Source organism: Rutidosis leptorrhynchoides, chromosome 2, assembly GCF_046630445.1.
Source record: "Rutidosis leptorrhynchoides isolate AG116_Rl617_1_P2 chromosome 2, CSIRO_AGI_Rlap_v1, whole genome shotgun sequence".
In the NCBI taxonomy this organism is placed as follows: domain Eukaryota; kingdom Viridiplantae; phylum Streptophyta; class Magnoliopsida; order Asterales; family Asteraceae; genus Rutidosis; species Rutidosis leptorrhynchoides.
Window position 1 is genome coordinate 700,161,872 of NC_092334.1, and position 20,883 is coordinate 700,182,754.

Genomic DNA, 20,883 nt, shown 5'->3' on the forward strand with positions numbered 1-20,883 from the left:
TAGGTTTTCAGGCAGGTTAACATTCAACAAAGTTGGGGACGTGTATAACGGGCAAGTTAGGAAAAGTCGTTAGTTGGACTAGTCAGTCGAGACTCTGTAGGGACGAATTGGTCAAGTCGGAGATTAGTCCGGGACTAGTGGGACGTTGACCAACATTAACCTTGTCTATAGTTGACTTGTCTTTGACAGATTCTAACCCGAATAAATTCGAATCTAAACTAATAAAAGACCTAGTAAATTGGACTTTTGACGATTTATAGGGCTTTCATGCCAATAGACACAAGAAAAGGTTTACGCATGACCTTGTCGATCTTCTACTAATTACACATCTAAAATGATTTAAAAAGCCTATAAAATTTGGTTGTTTTTCCAACGAGTTTCGTATTCACTACAGGAAAGACCACAATTCTTGACGCCATTTTTGTCTTTTCAAGACGAAATGTCGTCTGGAAGACCTTTCCGGACGACATGTCATCCCCAACATGTCCTCCAGAATGGTTCGTCCCAAAAAGTTTTTCGGGATGAAAAGTTGTTTTTTTCGAACGAACGGTGTCTTTTCGGGACAGACGTTTCGAACGACAAATCGTCCGAAAAGAAACATAATAAAATATTTATTATGTTAAAATTTAATCATAAATAAATTATTAAAATTTTGCGGGTGACTTTTTGGGACAAAATGTCGGTCACAAAAGATAGATATTAAAATATTAAATATTTGATAAGTAATATTATATAGATTATTATTATTATTATTAATTATTAAATACTTTGCGTGACTACCCTTCTGAGACGTCATGTCATCCCGAAAATCCACCGTCGATTTTTTAGCATCATTTAAATTTGCTTTTTACCAGCCGTATTCACAACACGTTTCAAAACACACAATTACACAAACCTGCTGTACGATTACAATATATTTCACAAACACCACAATTACATTAGATAAAAGTTTAAACCATATGTCGTCCGAATGTTCAAACACACAACTACATAAAGTTTAAACATCAAACATAAACTAATTTTATATCAAACAAGCACAACAATCGGATTACCCTTCTTCTTCGTCATCGTCACTTTCCTTATTCTGGTTTAAACTGGGAGTCGGGAACACATTTTGCAAATGGGGCGGGATAATTATATTATTCGCGGCAAAAACATCGACTATCGCAGCCAATAGCTGAGGAGCTAGGTTTGGTTGTTTCTGAGGTGGTCTTCTACTTCGACCCGTTGATGATGAATATGCGGAATTAGTAACCGATACTGGTAACTTTCTGCCCACTCCGCGCTCGTGCCCACGATATCGTTGTTGTGCACCAACGGGTTCTGAGCAGCTCTCTCTCAGACCCTTGGGGGCATCTCTCTTAACCAAAATGGTGTTTACTTTCAATTCCATAAGCAAATTGGATTTTTCCATGGCCACATTTTGTTTGTGAATGGCATCCAAGTGAGGTCGTAGCCATGATACGTTAACATTGGCTGCTTCTGCATCTGACACCTTGCACTCAAGATCTTCCATTTTTCCAGAAACATTATTACTTTGAATTTGCTTCACAACTTCACAAACAACCTCAAGGAAAAATGATCTCACAGAAGCTGATTTGAATAGACACTCAGCTGCAATGTCACCGTGTTTCTTGAAAATAGCTTCAAGAATTGGTGCCACGCTATCCTTCACATAGTAGCCCTCAACACAGCTAATGCCACAGTGAGAAGACAAAGCATCATCAACCCCCATCTGCTTATTAAACATATATTAATTATTATTAATTAATATTAATTTTGATTTACAACAACAACAACAAAACCCAATCCCACATATGTAGGGTATGGGGAGGTAAGATGTGGACAATCCTTCCCATATCCTAGAATTAAGAGAAGTCATTTCTTCACCCAGATTGAAATAGCGCAATAGTAGAGAAAGTTCTCCCTCTCAATGTTCTATGGATAAAGAGATTGCTTCTAAATGGACCTCCGGCCATTAAGTAGGTTGAAAAAAAAATGAGACGCCATTACTTTGTTTTAGAAACCAGCCGAGCCGATCTTCCAAGTGGCAGTCAAGTCACCAATAAATCGACGATTGTTGTTGACTCGATTAATAGAGCCTTTAATTTAATTTAATTTATTTTAAAACATATCAATAATCTAAGTAATTATATGCAGTGTTGTAAAACTCTCGATACTCCCCCATTACTCTGTTTTAGAAACCAGCCGAGCCGAGCCGATCTTCCAAAATTCGAGTAGTTAATTGGTCAAAGTCAGACTTAGTCAGTCAAAATCGGTTAAAGTCGATATTGGTCAACATTGTAATATGAATTTAAATCATAAATTTTAGAGTTTTTGAACATATGAAGTTATGTATATGTTTCTAGACATTTTTTTAGAACGGCAAACACACACCCATATATTTGTCCAAGACGGGACTCAAACTGACAACCTCAAGGTTGATGAGTTACCTCAATACCGCTAAGCCAGAAGCCCTTTGGTTGTTCCAGACAATTATGTTAACGTTTATGTTTTGAATTTTATTATTTAAATGTATAAAAATTCAATCCGATTACTCCCATGTTCCTCCCCGAGTTTCCGGTGTCAACCGAGTACTCATAGCGATTTTTGCAAACTTCATTATATGATAACTGTAAACACGATTACCTCATCTTCACGAACTCGGATTGGTTCCTCCACAGGTGTCACTTTAGTCCCTATTATTGTACTTGAATGACTAGTAGTGGTACTGACCACGATGTCGTCCATGTCATCATTATCGGTACCACTAAGATAACTCTGACTTTCCCTTTTCACAAATAGTTCCCCAACGCTTCTCCGGGCTGGTTCCTTTGTCCTGGTCATTACTTAACCAATCTGCAATCAAACACGGCAACATTATTGTTGGTAAAAGGATACAAATGAACCCATATCATATAACTCATGTAACCACCAAATAGAGAAGAAGACTCATTCAAGGTCATCAAGCGTAAGGCATTTGCATGTCTGCATAAATCAAATGTGACGATTTTGCCCCATATTCTCTCTAAACCCATTAGTGAGACTAGAACGGAACCAAGATTAAGAAATAAGGAAGCCGTGGATTAATTACACATTTGTGTACAATGTACATACATACATTTTACAGATACATATATCAATATTCAGATTCATACATACACAGTTGTATATACATATACATATACATATACACATAGACACATCATCATCACCATTGTGACCTACAATGAAGCTTTCTGTGACCTACAATTATCATTGAATTTATCTAACTTTTCAATAATATCTAATACATTTATTATTATATACTGTAAAACATATAGAGAAAAAGATAAAAATTGCTAGGTGTGGGTAATTAATCTGAGTAAGGGTTTAAACGGGTCCGGGTTGTTGAAAATTTAGTGTAATTGAGGGATTTAATCTACACTTGTAAATGGGTTAGGAGGTACGGAGTGTACACCCATTAAGTGATAGATTACCCGGACCCGAAAGTGGTTTTCCATTATCACAAATTTGAGTGATTACGGAAGTATTATTCCTGCACTAGGTGAAACGTCTCCATCGTGAAACGTCTCCATCGTGGAGTTAGTGAAACGTCTCTATCGTGGAGTTAGTGAAATGTCTCCATCGTGGAGTTAGTGAAACGTCTCTATCGTGGAGTTAGTGAAACGTCTCTATCGTGTGGAGTTAGTGAAATGTCTCCATCGTGGAGTTAGTGAAACGTCTCCATCGTGGAGTTAGTGAAACGTCTCTATCGTGGAGTAGGTGAAACATCTCCATCGTGGAATAATACTTGTTTTTGGGTGCCTATAAATAAGGACTATCCTTCATGAGAAAAAACACACACAAACACCTTAATACTCTTATGCAAAAGAGTTCTTGTTTACTGCCAATAACAAGAACTAATCGCTGTCTTATCTCAAAGTGATATTCGTGTAACCCAGGCAATAAGGGTCGAATAATTACTTTCGGAAAGTGATACCACGATTCAGTGATTTATCCGGCTATCGATTATTTTACCCTACACGAGAATTTAATAAAACCTCCAACAATCGAAAGTAATTATTTGTTATAATCGATGGCGGCTACGATGAAACACATGACGGCGAATTTCTCCAAACTTGATAAGTTTGAGGGAATTGATTTTAGGAGATGGCAAAAGAAGATGCACTTCTTTCTGAGCAGTATGAGTGTGGTGTACGTACTCAGCACACCAATTCCTGAAGATCATAGTGATGATGCCACTGTTGAACAAATTCGGAAAAGGTGCAAGTGGGAGAACGATGACTACATCGCTAGAGGTTTAATCCTCAATGGTATGGCTGATTCCCTTTTTGATATTTACCTAAATGTTGAACCTGCTAAAGAACTATGAGACTGTTTAGAAACCAAGTATATGTCTGAGGATGCTTCTAGTAAAAAGTTCCTTGTGAGTAATTTTAATAATTACAAGATGGTCGATTCTAGACCGGTCTTGGAACAATACAATGAGCTCATTCGTATACTTGGTCAATTCACACAACATAAGATGAACATGAATGAGTCTATTCAAGTCTCAAGCATAATTGATAAACTACCTCCATCTTGGAAAGAATTTAAACATTCTTTGAAACATAAGAAGGAGGAGTTAACTCTTGTTGAGTTGGGTAGTCATCTGCATATTGAGGAATCCCTCAGGTTGCAGGATAATGACAAGCCAAAGAGCAACGAAGTTGCTGGTACGTCTGTTGTCAATATGGTGGAACATAAAAAGTTCACTAGCAATAATGACAAAAAGGGAAAACGTAAACATCAAGGTAATAACAAAGTTGATCCTAATAAGAAGTCTAAATTGACTTGTTGGAAGTGTGGTAAATCTGGACACTTGAAGAGGGATTGCAAGGTTATTTTTGGCACTAACAATGCTAAGGGATCTAGCACAAATGGTTCGGGCAATGGTTCGAACAACCAAGCCCCGAAAGGTCAGAATATATTTAATAATTCAATTGAGAATTATTATGTTTCGTATATATCTGAGATTTGTTTTGTGCAGGATGATGATGTTGCGTGGGGGGTTGACTCTGGAGCTACTATTCATGTATGTAAGGATAGATGTTGGTTCAAGACTTACGAGTCGGTGACTGATGGATCAATTCTTCATATGGGAAATGAGTCAACAGCCTCTATTCATGGACGTGGTCGTGTGGATTTAAGTTTTAGTTCTGGAAAGATTGTTTCTTTGTTTAATGTTTTGCATGTACCACAAATTAGGAAAAATTTGGTTTCAAGTAGTATGTTGAATAATTGTGGTTACAAGCAAGTTATTGAATCTGACAAGCTTGTTCTATCTAAAAATGGTTTATTTGTTGAATTTGGTTATCTGAGTAATGGAATGTTTAGACTAAACATTAAACATGTAAGTGTTGATATTGCTTGTATGTCTACTACTAGCATAAATAATTCTATTCTTTGGCATGCTAGACTAGGACATGTACACTTTAAAAGAATGCAAGATATGTCTAAAGATGGATTAATACCGGCCTTTGACATGAACAATGAAAAGTGTAAAACGTGTATGTTAACAAAGATCACTAAGAAACCATTTCAAAATGTACATCGTGATACTGAAATTTTGGAATTAATACATAGTGATTTATGTGATTTGCATGCTACTCCTACTTTAGGGAACAAGAAATATTTTGTGACTTTTATTGATGATGCTTCTAGGTTTTGCTATGTTTATTTGTTACATACTAAGGATGAAGCATTAGATAAATTTAAAATATTTAAAACTGAAGTAGAATTACAACAAAAGGCTTTGATTAAAAGACTTAGAACAGATAGGGGAGGTGAATACATTGACCAATCGTATTTCCAATCCGTTGGTATTATCCATGAGACCACAGCTCCTTATACTCCACAACAAAATGGTATATCTGAAAGAAAGGATAGGGTCCTTAAGGAAATGGTTAATTCCATGTTATCTTATTCAGGTTTAAGTGAAGGATTTTGGGGGAAAGCTATGTTAACAGCTTGTTATTTGCTTAATAGAGTTCCTAACAAAAGAAACAAGATTACACCTTATGAACTTTGGAATAAAAGGAAACCTAACTTGAATTATCTTCGGGTATGGGGTTGTAGGGCGGTCGTAAGACTACCTGATCCCAAGAAGAAAAGTTTAGGTGAAAGAGGTATAGATTGCATATTTGTTGGATATGTTGAACATTCCAAGGCATATAGGTTCTATGTAATAGAGCCTAATGAGTTTGTCTCAATCAATTCCATGATTGATTCAAGGGATGCAATCTTTGATGAAAATCGATTTTCATCTATACATAGACCAAAGAATATGATTCCAAGTAACAATGGAATCAACAAGGATTGTAATGATGAAGTCTCCGAAAAGGCTGTTGATCAGTCACTTGAGCTTCGAAAAAGTAAAAGAGAAAGGAAACCTAAATCATTTGGACCAGATTTTCAACTATACTTAGTTGAAGATTCCAGGGATGATATTTCTACCCAATATTCGTATTGTTTCAATGTTGATGATGATCCCAAAACATATGATGAAGCAATGAGGTCTCAGGATGTTGCATTCTGGAAAGAGGCAATTAATGATGAGATGGATTCTATCATGGGCAATAACACTTGGGTGTTAGCTGATCTACCTCCTGGTTGCAAACCTTTGGGTTGCAAATGGATCTTCAAAAAGAAGATGAAGGTGGATGGAACTATTGAAAAGTTCAAGGCAAGGTTAGTCATTCAAGGCTTTAGACAAAAGTCTGGAATTGACTATTTTTATACTTATGCTCCCGTGGCGCGTATCACTACCATTAGACTGTTGATTGATTTGGCTACAATTCACAATCTGGTTATTCACCAGATGGATGTGAAGACAGCATTCTTGAATGGTGAATTGGATGAGGAGGTTTATATGAACCAACCTCAAGGCTTTGTCATGCCAGGTAATGAAGGCAAGGTGTGCAAACTTGTGAAGTACTTATATGGTTTGAAACAAGCACCTAAGCAATGGCATCAGAAATTTGATGAAGTGGTTTTATCTAGTGGTTTTAAATTAAACCAAGCAGATAAATGTGTATATAGCAAATTTGATGATTCTGGTAAAGGAATTATAATTTGTCTATATGTTGATGACATGTTAATCTTTGGGACCGACCAAAGTCAGGTTGATTTAACAAAAGAATTTTTGTCATCAAAATTCTCCATGAAAGATATGGGGGAGGCTGACGTTATCCTTGGCATTAGGATCAAACGTGAAAGTAAAGGAATTTCGATTTGTCAATCTCATTATATTGAGAAGGTGTTGAAAAAGTTCAATTGCTTTGAATGTACTCCTGTGAGTACCCATGTTGATCCAAGTGAGAAGCTTATGCCTAATCAAGGTGAAGCTGTATCACAACTTGAGTATTCTCAGGTGATTGGCTGTTTGATGTACGCCATGACTTGTACAAGGCCGGATATTGCTTTTGCTGTGGGAAAACTGAGTAGATATACTAGTAATCCTAGTACTCATCACTGGCAAGCAATTAGGCGGATACTGAAGTACTTGAAGAAAACTATGGACTATAGTTTATCTTATAATGGGTTTCCTTCGGTAATAGAAGGATATTCTGATGCGAGTTGGATAACCAATATTGAAGATCATTCTTCAACGAGTGGTTGGGTGTTCTTGCTTGGGGGAGGTGCTATTTCATGGGCTTCTAAGAAGCAGACATGTATTACCAACTCAACGATGGAATCTGAGTTTGTTACTTTAGCTGCTGCTGGTAAAGAAGCAGAATGGCTTAGAAACTTGATCCATGAGATACCATTATGGCCTAAACCTATAGCACCCATGTCTATCCATTGTGATAGTGCTGCGACATTGGCAAAGGCTTATAGCCAGATGTACAATGGAAAGTCTAGACACTTAGGTGTCAGACATAGCATGATTCGTGAACTCATCATGAATGGGGTGATTTCTATAGTGTTCGTGAGGTCACAACAGAATTTAGCTGATCACTTGACGAAGGGATTGGCAAGAGACTTGGTTGACAAGTCTGCTGTGGGGATGGGTTTAAAGTCCACATAAATTTCTAATTATAAGATACCCAATTCCCTTCCGATGAAAATTAGAAGTTGAATTCAATGCGGAAGGCTTATATTTAGAAATTTGGAGTACATAAATTTTATAGCATCCCAAGGTAAGGTATGTACTCGGACCTGCTGAAAGTGAGGTTGAAGTCTAGCTTCTTAATAGTTCATTTGAAAAAGTGCAAGAGCAGGTGCATGACTGAAGTGAACTACCTATGTGAATGTGAAGTTTTGCCGCTTCAACAAAGCTTGGACTTTTAGTTTTGGATACATTCATGAAAGGATATGGACACATGGCTTGTAAAGTGTCAGGATAGCTTTAGAGTATTTGAAAACTTATGTGTATATTATTTTCAGTTATTCAAATGGGTTAAAGGGTTCAATTCTTAGAACACCCCGATTCTCGAATATTTGGAATGTGTAATGTACTAAGGTGAAAATTCAATCTTCAAGATATTTTCATTTATGCATGAGTTTTTGTTTTAATTTGTTTAATTCTCATGAAACGAATTGCACTAAATTGGGGAGGATTGTTGAAAATTTAGTGTAATTGAGGGATTTAATCTACACTTGTAAATGGGTTAGGAGGTACGGAGTGTACACCCATTAAGTGATAGATTACCCGGACCCGAAAGTGGTTTTCCATTATCACAAATTTGAGTGATTACGGAAGTATTATTCCTGCACTAGGTGAAACGTCTCCATCGTGAAACGTCTCCATCGTGGAGTTAGTGAAACGTCTCCATCGTGGAGTTAGTGAAACGTCTCCATCGTGGAGTTAGTGAAACGTCTCTATCGTGGAGTTAGTGAAACGTCTCCATCGTGGAGTTAGTGAAACGTCTCTATCGTGGAGTAGGTGAAACATCTCCATCGTGGAATAATACTTGGATTTGGGTGCCTATAAATAAGGACTATCCTTCATGAGAAAAAACACACACAAACACCTTAATACTCTTATACAAAAGAGTTCTTGTTTACTGCCAATAACAAGAACTAATCTCTGTCTTATCCCAAAGTGATATTCGTGTAACCCAGGCAATAAGGGTCGAATAATTACTTTCGGAAAGTGATACCACGGTTCAGTGATTTATCCGGCTATCGATTATTTTAACCTACACGAGAATTTAATAAAACCTCCAACAAGGGTTGGGTTTATTTGCATTTACCTTATGCCTATTCTAAAAGATACTTCTATTTGTAGCAAACTTAGATAGCAAAAGCAATATTCATACAATAGGAGAATGTACGCATAACAAATAACAAATACTCATCAAAAGGATGATCTAAATGCGAGCTATTTTACACACTAACCTCGTATTATAATCTGATACATTCATGGATTATATTATATAGCTACACATTTACACACCAAATACATGGAAATATGGAATCAAATAGATATGAATATATTCAGGGTTAGGATCCATACCAGATGTCCTTTGATTAAGTGATGTTGTACGGACTAGGGTTTCGGTAGTGACAGTCGCAATGGACGTACGGTGGTTAGACGGAGGAGGTTAGGTGAAGTGGTAGGCGACGGCAGAGGTTTCTTAAACGGGTGCGTTTTGTTGTCTATCAAATATTTGGTACGAGGATTTTTTTTTTTTTTTTTTTTTTTTTTGACAAAAGTTGAAATATATTGATTATTTTCACAAAAAGTCAAAACTCATAACAACATTATAACATTCGTAACGGTAGGGGGCGTGAGTTGGGGCTGTGAGTTGCTTTTTGATGATTATGACGTGTGAGTTGTTTGAGTGAAGTAGTGGTGGTGTGAGTTTGTAGTGTGGGTTACGAGTATTGTGATGATGTGTTAAAATATAACTGGTTTAAGTATTAAAAAGAGATAAAAATTAGATTTTTAAAATAATAAAAAATAAAAAAAACACCCATGCTCGTCGCCTTCCCCGTCGCCAGGCCACGCAACTCAACCCTGCCCCCCTCCCCTCTCCCTCTCCACGCGCCGATACTCTATCCGGTGGGGCATGGCTGGTTGCCACATCGGCTCCCACGGCGTCGCCCTTGAACCGTTACAAGTCGTCTTACAGAATGAAAGGGCTGTAACCTCTAAAACCCATAGGAAAAAAAAAACAAATGTTACATATACAATGTCATAAAATTAACAGAAGCTAACGACTCAACCAGTACTTGTAACAGTATTTGTAACATCAACGACTTTTGACACTTCTAGAAGAAAATTGAGTCCTTTTGTAAGAATAACCTGAAAGCACAATCAACATAGGGAGTAATTGTTACGGAGTACAGTAATAAATTAACCCTTACATACTAAAAGTGTTGCTTAGATGTGTAGTTTCAGTTTATTCGGATCGTAGTTTTAAGTTTGCGTTCACACTACAATCGGTCCCTCAAATTTGGCTCAGTTAACACAACAACCCCTCAAGTTTACACTTTTCCAGGGGTAAGATGTGTAGTTTCAGTTTATTCGGATCGTAGTTTTGAGTTTGCGTTCATACTACAATCGGTCCCTCAAATTTGGCTCAGTTTACACAACCACCCCTCAAGTTTACACTTTTCGAGGGATAAAAAGTGTAAACATATAATTTTATTAAAATAAAAGAAACTAATTCCCCCCGAATTTATAACGGGCCCTATCTTCTCGCTCGGTGCGAGTTAAATTTTTCCGAGACCACCGTTCAACTCGAAAAAGTCTCACGAACCCAACGGGACTAACTATACGCGAAACGGACACTTTTTAAAAAACGCTTAACACAACGACAGCCCGTATCTTTTTGTTCGCCGCAAGTTAAATTTTTCCGACAGCACTGTTACACTCGAAAAAATTTTATGAACAAAACGAAACTAACTACGTTTGAAACGGACATTTTTTAAAAAAACGCTTAAGACAACGACATCTAAAACGGCGCTTAAGACATGAGCCGTTTTCCCCTCTGTAAATACACAACGCTACGTTAAATATGAATACACAGGCCGAAAGCCCCCGCCGCATCGCGCGGGCCGAATCCGGACTAGTTTTAAATATTTCTAACTTATTTGTATTAAGTGGGATATTTAAAAGGGCAAAATGTCCATAAATGACATTTTTCTTCGATAAATGTTTTACTGTATATCATTTTTTCCCCACAAATGTACATGATTTTAATTAAACGCTGAAAACCGCTCCAATCCAGTTTTTTTTTCTTTCCCCAGTTCGAAATCTAAAGAAATAGTCGTTTTGCTCTTTTTTGAATGTTTTATTGGACTTTTTCGAGTAAGTTTGGACCATTTTAATCCTATAAGTGTAGTATAAATAGATGATATTGGTAGTTGAAAACACACCAACAAACATTCTCAAATATCTCTAAACACTAGTTACTCTAATTCTTGTCTTGCTACTTACCAATCCTACAATGGATCGAACACAATCATAAATTTCCGTTTTCGTTAGAACATCTTCACATACACGTTATACCGTTGTGTTCCCCTGGGTGAAAGAGAAATAGTTGTTTACCAAGCCAAACCGTAGATGTAGTAAGGATTAAACCTATTGCCCGAAACTTCAAAAGCGATAAAATTCGAACTGGTAAAAATTAAATCCGGTAAAATCGGAGAGTCCAGAAAAATATCCGAAAAAGGGTTCAAAACCGTAAAAACCAATTTTACAGGATCCGGTTTTCAAGATTCGAATCCGGTCTGGAACCGGTTTTTGTGCATCACTAACTTAAACTAATAAACGACTTAGCAAATTGGACTTTTCAAGATTTTTGGGCTCTTATGCCAATAGACAGACACAAAATAAGGTTTCTCCCAAGTGATGGGAGACATAATAAAAGGTGTAGACATGACCCTGCCGACCTTCTACTAATTACGTTACACATCTATAATGACTTAAAAGCCTATAAAATAGGTTGTTTTTCCAACGAGTTTCTTACAGTTTCAGATGCCAAGACACGGTCAGTTAGATTCTTTTCAACAAGATGGAGTACTCTTGCGCACCTTTTGGCCTTTTCATATCGTAGTTGTGCAGCAACAAGCTCTGCGCAGCTCTCATTCAGATCCTTGTGGGCAGCTCTCTTAACCAAAATGGTATTTACTTTCAATTCCATAAGCAAATTGGAATTGTCAATGGCCTCCTTTCGTTTGTGAATGGCGTCCAAGTGAGATCGAATCCATGATACGTTAACATTGGCTGCTTCTGCATCTGACACCTTGCACTCAATTTGTTTCATCTTTTCATAAACATCATCATTACTTTGAATTTGCTTCACAACTTCACAAACTACCTCAAGGAAAACTGATCTCACAGAAACTGTTTTGAATACACACTCAGCTGCAATGTCACCGTGTTTCCTGAAAATGGCTTCAAGAATTGGAGCCACGCTATCCTTCACGTAGTAGCCCTGAACACAGCTAATGCCACACTGAGAAGACGAACCATCATCAACCCCCATCTAATCATTAAACATATATTAATTTAATATATTATTATTATATTATTATGATAACTGTAAACACCGTTACCTCATCTTTAAGAACTCGAACAGGTTCCTCCACAAGTGTCACCTTAGTCCCTATTGTTGTACCCGAATGACTAGTAGTGGTGGTATTGACCACACCGATGTCGTCCATGTCATCTGTAAATTGGTCATGTACGGGACGTGGAGAAACAGGTTTGTTCAGATCAAGGCATCAAGCCGTGGTGCAGATACTGGTCTGCAGACACTAGGATGACGAGAGGGAGACACAGACCGGGCCCATTTCACAGGCATCTCCAGATATACATCATTATCAGTGCCCCTAACATAACTCCGACTTTCTGTTTTCACAAATAGTCCTAGTCCAGCTGTACGGTCTGGTTCCTTTGTCCTCCCACACTGAGAAGACGAACCATCATCAACCCCAGTCTGCTTATTAAACATATATTAATATTAATATTAATATTAATATTAATATTAATATTAATTTAATTTAAAACACCTCAGTAATTTAAAACACATCAGTCCCAACCGAGCACTCAAAGCGATTTTTGCAACATTCAATATATGATAACTGTGAACACCATTACCTCATCTTCACGAACTCGAACGGGCTCCTCCACAGGTGTCACCTTAGTCCCTATTGTTGTACCCGAAGGACTAGTAGTGGTATTGACCACACCGATATCTGTAAACTGGTCATGTACGGGACGTGGAGAAACTGGTTTGACCGGATCAAGCCGTGGTGCAGATACGGGTCGGCAGACACTAAGATGCTGAGAGGGAGACTCAGCCCGGGCCTTTTTCACAGGCATCTCCAAATATTCATCATTATCGGTAACCCTAAGATAACTCTGACTTTCCATTTTCACAGATAGTCCCCCAACGCTTCTCCGGGCTGGTTCCTTTGTCCTGGCCATTATTTAACCAATCTGCAATCACACACGGCAACATTATTGGTAAAAGGATACAAATGAATCCATATCATATAACCACCAAATAGAGAAGATGGCTCATTTAAGGTCATCAAGTTAAAGGCAGTTGCATGTCTACATAAACCAAATGTGGTGATTTTGCCCCATATTCTCTCTAAACCCATTAGTGATACTAGAACGGAACCGAGATTAGTGAAGCCAATTTGTGTAATATGTACATACATTTTACAGATTCACATTCAAATCCATAAATCAATATTCAGATTCATACATACACTGTTCTATATACATATACACATACAGCACTACATATACATCATCATAACCATTGTCAAGTACTGTAGCTTCATTTCATTAATCCAATATCACGAAATTATGCTTTCTGTGACCTACAATTATCATTGAGTTTATATAACTTTCAATCATATCTAACACATTAATTACATAAAACATAGAGAAAAAGTTAGAAATTGCTAGATAAGCGAGTCAACCGAGTGTGGATAATTGCTCTGAGTAAAGGTCTAAACGGGTCAGAGCTAGGTTTATCTGTACTTAACTTATGCCTATTCTAAAAAAAACTTCTAGTTGTAGCTAACTTTGATAGCAAAAGCAATATTCTTACAGTAGGAGAATGTACGCATAACAAAATAACATTTAGATTTTAGCTACTGTGAACCCAATTTGCACATTCTACCTCTAACAAATACACTCATCAAAAGGATGATCTAAATGCATGATTCTAAATTAGAGCTATTTTACACACTAACCTCATATTATAATCTGATACATTCACACATTAGATTATATAGCTACACATTTACACTTAAATTACACACCAAATACATGGAAATACGTAATCAAATAGATATGAACATATTCAGGGTTAAGATCCATACCAGATGTCCTTTAATTAAGTGGTTTTGTACGGACTAGGGTTTCGGTAGTGACGGTTGTAATGGGCTTGCGACGGCAGAGGTTTCTGATGTTTACATTTTTCTATGGCATCAGGACCCTCGGAATAAATACACTAACAAATACTGTATCTGACAACAAAACTCTTACGAGACAAATCTTATCTTAATCATTAACATTCCATTTTTTTTTTTTCTTCTTTAAAGTTTTATTTTTTAATTTTTACCTTTTTGTTTTATATATAAAAGTTAAGGATTAAAAAAATTTAACTTATTATTTTTATATATATTTATAAAAATAGACTATTAATTTAAGACTATTCAAAATAGAATAATAAATTATCAATATGGGACCAAATGAATATTAAGAAAAGAGAAAATTGGACCGTTGGTCCCTGTGTTTTACATGAAATAGGGTGTTTGGTCCCTGAACTTCATTTTCAAGGTGGTTGGTCCCTGTGGTTTACATGAGCCGTGTGATTGGTCCCTCAATCAAACGGACGTTAAAATGATCCGTCAAACATTTTCGTCCGTTTACATTCTTCTGATAATTAAAACCCTATTTTCTTCCACATATATACAAAATCAAACCCATCTTTATAGCAGATACATACATACACCAAAATTAGTAATTAGGTATGTAACAGAAGATTACATTTGGATATGTTTCTGACTTATAATAGTGTTCGGCGATGAAAACTAGCTCCAGATCTGAATCAGAATCTGAGTTACCAGATCGTTGAGAAATGAGACGGCCATAAGTAGATCGCCGAAAACGAGTTGCAGATCTGTAAACCGTTACCAGATTCGTAGATCTTCTTCTTGATTGATGAGTTTCTCCAGCGTAGATCTTCTACCAAAGAGTAAATCGTTTCAGATAGCAGCTGCAGAGATAACACCGGGAAATCGTTGGTGGGTTAAGTCTCTGATTCAAATCAAAATAAGATCTCAGGGGAAATCCTTGGTGGGTTTTTAAATTTAGACGGTTTCAACAAACGGGGTTACAACGAATGTGTTTCAACAAATGGGTTTTTGATTTTTTGTTTTATTACTCCGTACTTAAAGAGTGGAAGACTTCACAAAATTGGTTTTTAGTTTAGTTGAAAGTTATAATGTTGTTGGTTCAAGAAATTAGTGGTTATGAATTCCTCTATATCTCTGTGTAAGGTGCGATCTATTTTTAAAGAGCTTAGCAATTGTATGAAATAAATGGTGATTTTTTTTTTCTTTTATGTGTAATTTGGATGTTTGATTTTATATTTGGTTTGTTTGATATTGTGGTAATTTGTGTTTTGTATTTGTATTGTTACTATATGATTTTAAATAACAATTAGGATTTATTACTTTATAGGTGATGAAGAGATGAAGATAGTGATGAAGATAGAGATAATGATGAAGATGAAGAAAAAGGTAAAAGTGGTGTTTTTAATTCTGGCAACATGTAAAAGGACGAAATTACCCATCACATGCCAGTCACGTGTTGTCAGTTGACGGATCAATTTAACGGAGGGACCATCCACACGCGTTTAGAAAATCACAGGGACCAACCACCTCGAAAATGAAGTTCAGGGACCAAACACCCATTTCATGTAAACCACATGGACCAACGGCCCAATTTTCTCTTAAGAAAATAAGTATTGTACAACTATAACTTGTTTGTTTTTTTAGCCAATGTATTGCATCTAAAAGTTCGATTCAATGGTTAATTAGGTGTTTAATACGGAGTATGTGTTAGTTCAATCTAATTGCGTTGTAAGTTGTAACCGGGTTATTTTGTAATCGAGTCTGGTTCAGTTGAGATGTCAAATAAATGTTAAGGATTATAGGATTTGGGATGACAATATATGTAGGGGAGACACGAAGGGGAAGCAAGGTGATCAACCGCTCAAGGCCTATGATTTTTGGGGGGTCCAATTTTTACACAATTAGAACAATTAGATATTTGAGAAACATGAGAAGTATGAAAACATAATTGAAGAAGCGAATACGAAATACAATAGGCCAAAAATAATAGTCAAAGGCCCCATAAAAAAAAGAAATCAAAGTTCATGTGACAACCCTATCTTTTCGACTTCTAAATTTACTGAATTGACCCAAGAGTTTTCTGCCTGACTATATGTATTAATTATTTAAAGGTTGTTATACACAATTAAACATTGACCGAATAGTAATTTTTAGTCAACAACGTACACTTAAATAAATAATATAATATTAATTTATAAAATTTGACATAATTTAATTTATCTAAGTATATAAACTTTATATTACTTTTAATATAATAAATACGATTAAAAAATGTAATAACATTTGTAAACCTAATAAAAACCATAAGTAATAATCATAATTAAATTAAAATCATAATTAAGTATTAAAAATGTAAAATACTGAAATTATTTAATATTTTACACAAATATTCGTATTTATTAATTAAAAAAAATTAAAAAAAATTCTTTTTATTTTAAAATTATAATGGACTACTACTTTTATTATTTTATTTTGTAGTTGATTCCATGACCTAACATTTAATACTTTTAATTATTAAAATTCCATTAAGAATTAAAATATTTTTTCTTTTAATTATTTTATTCTTTTTACCTAATTTTTTCCAAGTATAAATACCCCTCATTTCTCATTCAAACTCACACCAAAATTTCTCTCATTCTCTCTTTGAAGAATCACTACTAAGTAAGTATTCTTTTCTTTCTTTTTACTTTTTACTTTTTAGTTTTTACTATTTACTTCGATAAAATTTTTTTACCAAAATATGTAAATAATGTTATAATTATATGTAATTGAAATAAAAATAAATATCATGTTATAATTATTCTACAATTAATATTAAGTATGAAAACATATTATAAACTTATTTGTAATCGGATTTATAATTATTAAGTAATTAAAATGAATTATTGAATATATATGTGTATGTACGATATAAATAAGGAATAATTAGAGAAAAATTAAATAAAATAATTTTAAAGTTTTCCTAACCTTAATATGATATTATTCTGATCAAAAATAATTTTTATAATTTTTATATGTATTTAAATCGAATTTATAATTTATTTGTTATTATATTCACGTGAAACATAATAAAATTGAATAAATCGATTTTATTTATTAAAAATTGTCACTAACATATTATATTACTTATAAAATACCTAATTACATTCTAAAATATTTCTAAAGAGTTGTATGAATTTTTGGAACATTATTTATAATTATTTACAAATTATAAGTTTAATAAACACAAATTTAATATATATATATAATACATATATAATTATAAAACTATTAATAGTTATGTAATACTAATAGTAACTATATATATAATTAACTTAGTTATATAATAAAGTTTATACACCTATAATATGTGAAGGTTATAATCAAGATAACGTGCACTATATATGAACCTCACCGCTACATATTGTAACACCGTATTTTTTTTTATGACACAGCGGAAGTCTTGTTTACAAAATAAGCCCTTACGTACAAACATAAACATAATTATTACAACTTTATTCATAAATGCATTGTTATCAAAAACCGGTGTTACGTTAATATTCGATTTCATATAGACAACCTCAGAGTTCTAGATTTGTCGAACACAACCCAATACGGCCATCTTCTCCCATGACCACAAAAGCAAAAACCTACAACCTGCAAGGGGGAAGGTGGAGGGGTTAGCACGAAGCTAAATGAATAGACTAATCTAACAGCTAAAGCTTACAGGTACAATCACTAGAACACGCATCATCAAATTATTCGGACAGAAAAATCACATAACCACTAGAACATGCAGAAACACAGCAATCTACCATTAGCATATAACATAAAAAGCAATATCATACAATAGTCAACAATCAACTAAATCCAAAGACCATCAAAGCAATAAAACATCTACAACAACGGTCAATCCAAAGCAACCGTCTGGGTAATCCGAAGCAACCCCTTAAGAGACTCGGCGGCCTGGTCGGGCCAACGACCCTAGTTGATCGGACTAGAGTCTACCGAAAACTCATAACTATGTATCACTAGTATAAGTATTCCACACGTGACGAACGCATGATTCTGACTTATACTGATCATACAACATCAATGAGGCCAACCTGATTAGAAGCAAGGTTGATCTCTCCCGACCTGATCAGAAGCAAGGTCTGCCAAATAAACGCGCGAGAACACAGTCCATAACACATAACAACATAGGTTCGAAGCATAGAAACTAGGTCAACGGTCTAGGTCATATCACTATATGTCTTAACGGCTAGATTAACCAACTCACCGAATACCAGCATGAGAAGAACTCATAGGTCTTATATTTCTGAGTCTTCACTTCTCCTGATCACCTGAAAACATCATAAACAAAGTCAGTGTAGTGTTCTAATCAATAATATAATCGATTCTTACTATAAACTAGTTCATATCATCATATATTCATCATATTATAAGTCTAAAACATATATTCATTCAATATCGACATTCGGGTGCGTGCGAATCAAGACATACACGTTAAAACACCTTTTTCTGACCAAAATAAAGTTTAATCTAGCTCCTTAAAAATTCACCATTGAAAAGTACTCTTCAATACGATTCTAACGATATTTGATTCATCAAAAACGGAGTTACGGTTTGAAAGTTACGCCCGTTTCAATTTTACCAAACGCTGACCAGTGCTCACTCGCGCGGACGAGACCTCACTCATACGAGTGAGTCCTCAACCACGTGGTTGAGCCTCAAACACGTGGTCACTCGTACGAGTGAACTGTCAAAATTGTGGGAGCTGTTAGAACATTCCAGCTCGCTGTTTTCACGTTTTTTTGACCCAAAATCATGATTTTTGCAAGTTCTAACACCAAAACTACTTGAAAAACATCATATAAACTATATGGCAACTATTTCTAATATCAATTAAGCATAAAAAAACACAATTTATCAAGATTCAAGCTCAAAACTCACTTTTTACTCAAGAACATAAAAACCCATTTTCAACAAGAATCAGAGCATGTAATCGATTACAAACCTGGAGATATACTATAGATGATGCAAGAAATCTGATTCTAAGCTTTAATTAATCTGATTGCACACAAAAATCAAGCTAGGGTTTGCAATGAGGATGATTAGGTGCAAGAGGTGAAGTGAAGTTTCTGGAATCCCAAATGAGGAAAAGAGCTGATTATACACTATATTTGGGTTAAAAACCATACCTCACAATACACGGGTATTTATCAGTTATCTAATATCTTTCGTACATTATTAGGCGGTCCTAACAGAGTCCAATTTAAATAAACAAACCTGTTATGTAACCCTTGTCAGGAACTGGTCTCAACTAAATAATGAAATAACCATAAACACATAATTAATTAAATCACTAACTAACATCATACAAGGGTAATTTGATAATTTTCACCTAGGCCCATTCTCAGGGTGTTACAAATCTACCTCCCTTAAAAAGATTTCGTCCTCGGAATCTGGTCAAAGTCAAAAGTGACGGTAACAAAATCCCATCAACTATTCATTAAACAATACATATTAACAACAATTTAAGCAGTCAACTATCCTACTTCTCTTCTTAACTTACTAAAACTTCTGCATGATCTACCAAAATGTGCTTACGTTGGCCAGTCGTAATACATTATCAAAGATCACATATCCATTTCAAGTAAGAAAATCCGAGAATTGTGAATCTAAGTCCAAGTCATCTCTGTCACTACAGCTAACACTACCTTAAAGCACCTATCAATAAGCTCACTACAATATCTACATAATCTACAAAGTATACATAAACGAAATCAAAAGCAACAACAAAATTAGTCTGAACATACCAGTATTTAAGTCTTCTGACACAACATCATTATCTGCTACCATCTGATAAGCTCTAGCTATAGCCCTGGGAGGACCTTTTCTCTTCTGTCCTACTGATGCGGTAGATCCACCAACAGATGCTGACTGCCCCCTGGACCCTGCCCCGGAACCCCCTCTACCCGCTGTCGGACACTATGCTGACCTATGACCTTCCTTATGACAATTCCAACATACATTGCTTCCGAAAGAACATTGTTGAACATCATGTCCCACTATACCACACCTTAGACACCTTTTCGTACCTGGAGAACACTGTCCACTGTGGTAAGATCTACACGAGTTACACCACTCTTTCTGTACAGAACCTGACCCACTCGTACTCGAAACTTCCCTCGTACTGGACCCAGTTGACTTTCTTGATTTCGGACTGGACTGATAACTGGATTGACCTTCCGACCTCTTCTCATAAGAACCACTCCCCACTCCCGTACTCATTGCGGCTTTAACATCACCCTCTATCGCTTTAGCCATCTCAAAAGCTTGCGATAAAGAAGAAGCAAATCTAACCATTGACCTATATTCCGGCTTAATAACTCTAATAAAATGCTGAATTTTATCTTTCTCATGCGGTACCCACTGTTGGCAAAACCTTAACTTAGAGGTAAAGTCCAAAATAACATCATCAATCGTCATATCATCAGTCATTCTCATCCCCAAGAACTCAGTTTT

At 35.6% G+C, this 20,883-nt stretch overlaps 2 protein-coding genes across 6 annotated transcripts; both read right to left on the bottom strand.

The window, feature by feature from the left end:
* Positions 1 to 922: 922 nt before the first annotated feature.
* LOC139894120 (uncharacterized) lies at positions 923 to 9,652 on the bottom strand. Its single transcript, XM_071877321.1, has 3 exons — positions 9,503 to 9,652; positions 2,650 to 2,859; positions 923 to 1,735 (listed from the first exon to the last, which is right to left on the bottom strand). The coding sequence occupies exons 2-3, from the start codon at positions 2,845 to 2,847 to the stop codon at positions 1,049 to 1,051; spliced, it is 885 nt and encodes a 294-aa protein (XP_071733422.1). The 5' UTR covers positions 2,848 to 2,859; positions 9,503 to 9,652; the 3' UTR covers positions 923 to 1,048.
* A 1,981-nt stretch (positions 9,653 to 11,633) lies between these two features.
* On the bottom strand, positions 11,634 to 15,436 carry LOC139894122 (MATH domain and coiled-coil domain-containing protein At3g58280-like). 5 transcript variants are annotated; one of them, XR_011774813.1, is made up of 4 exons: positions 14,338 to 15,436; positions 13,097 to 13,438; positions 12,553 to 12,935; positions 11,634 to 12,441 (listed from the first exon to the last, which is right to left on the bottom strand). XR_011774813.1 is itself a non-coding variant. In XM_071877325.1 (4 exons), the coding sequence occupies exons 3-4, from the start codon at positions 12,658 to 12,660 to the stop codon at positions 11,928 to 11,930; spliced, it is 633 nt and encodes a 210-aa protein (XP_071733426.1). In that variant the 5' UTR covers positions 12,661 to 12,935; positions 13,097 to 13,438; positions 14,338 to 15,435; the 3' UTR covers positions 11,634 to 11,927. The 5 variants fall into 5 exon arrangements, 4 of the variants coding, with proteins under 4 accessions (XP_071733426.1, XP_071733424.1, XP_071733423.1 ...); XM_071877325.1 differs by having other exon boundaries at positions 11,634 to 12,452; positions 14,338 to 15,435; XM_071877323.1 differs by having other exon boundaries at positions 11,634 to 12,482; positions 15,008 to 15,433.
* Positions 15,437 to 20,883: the final 5,447 nt, after the last annotated feature.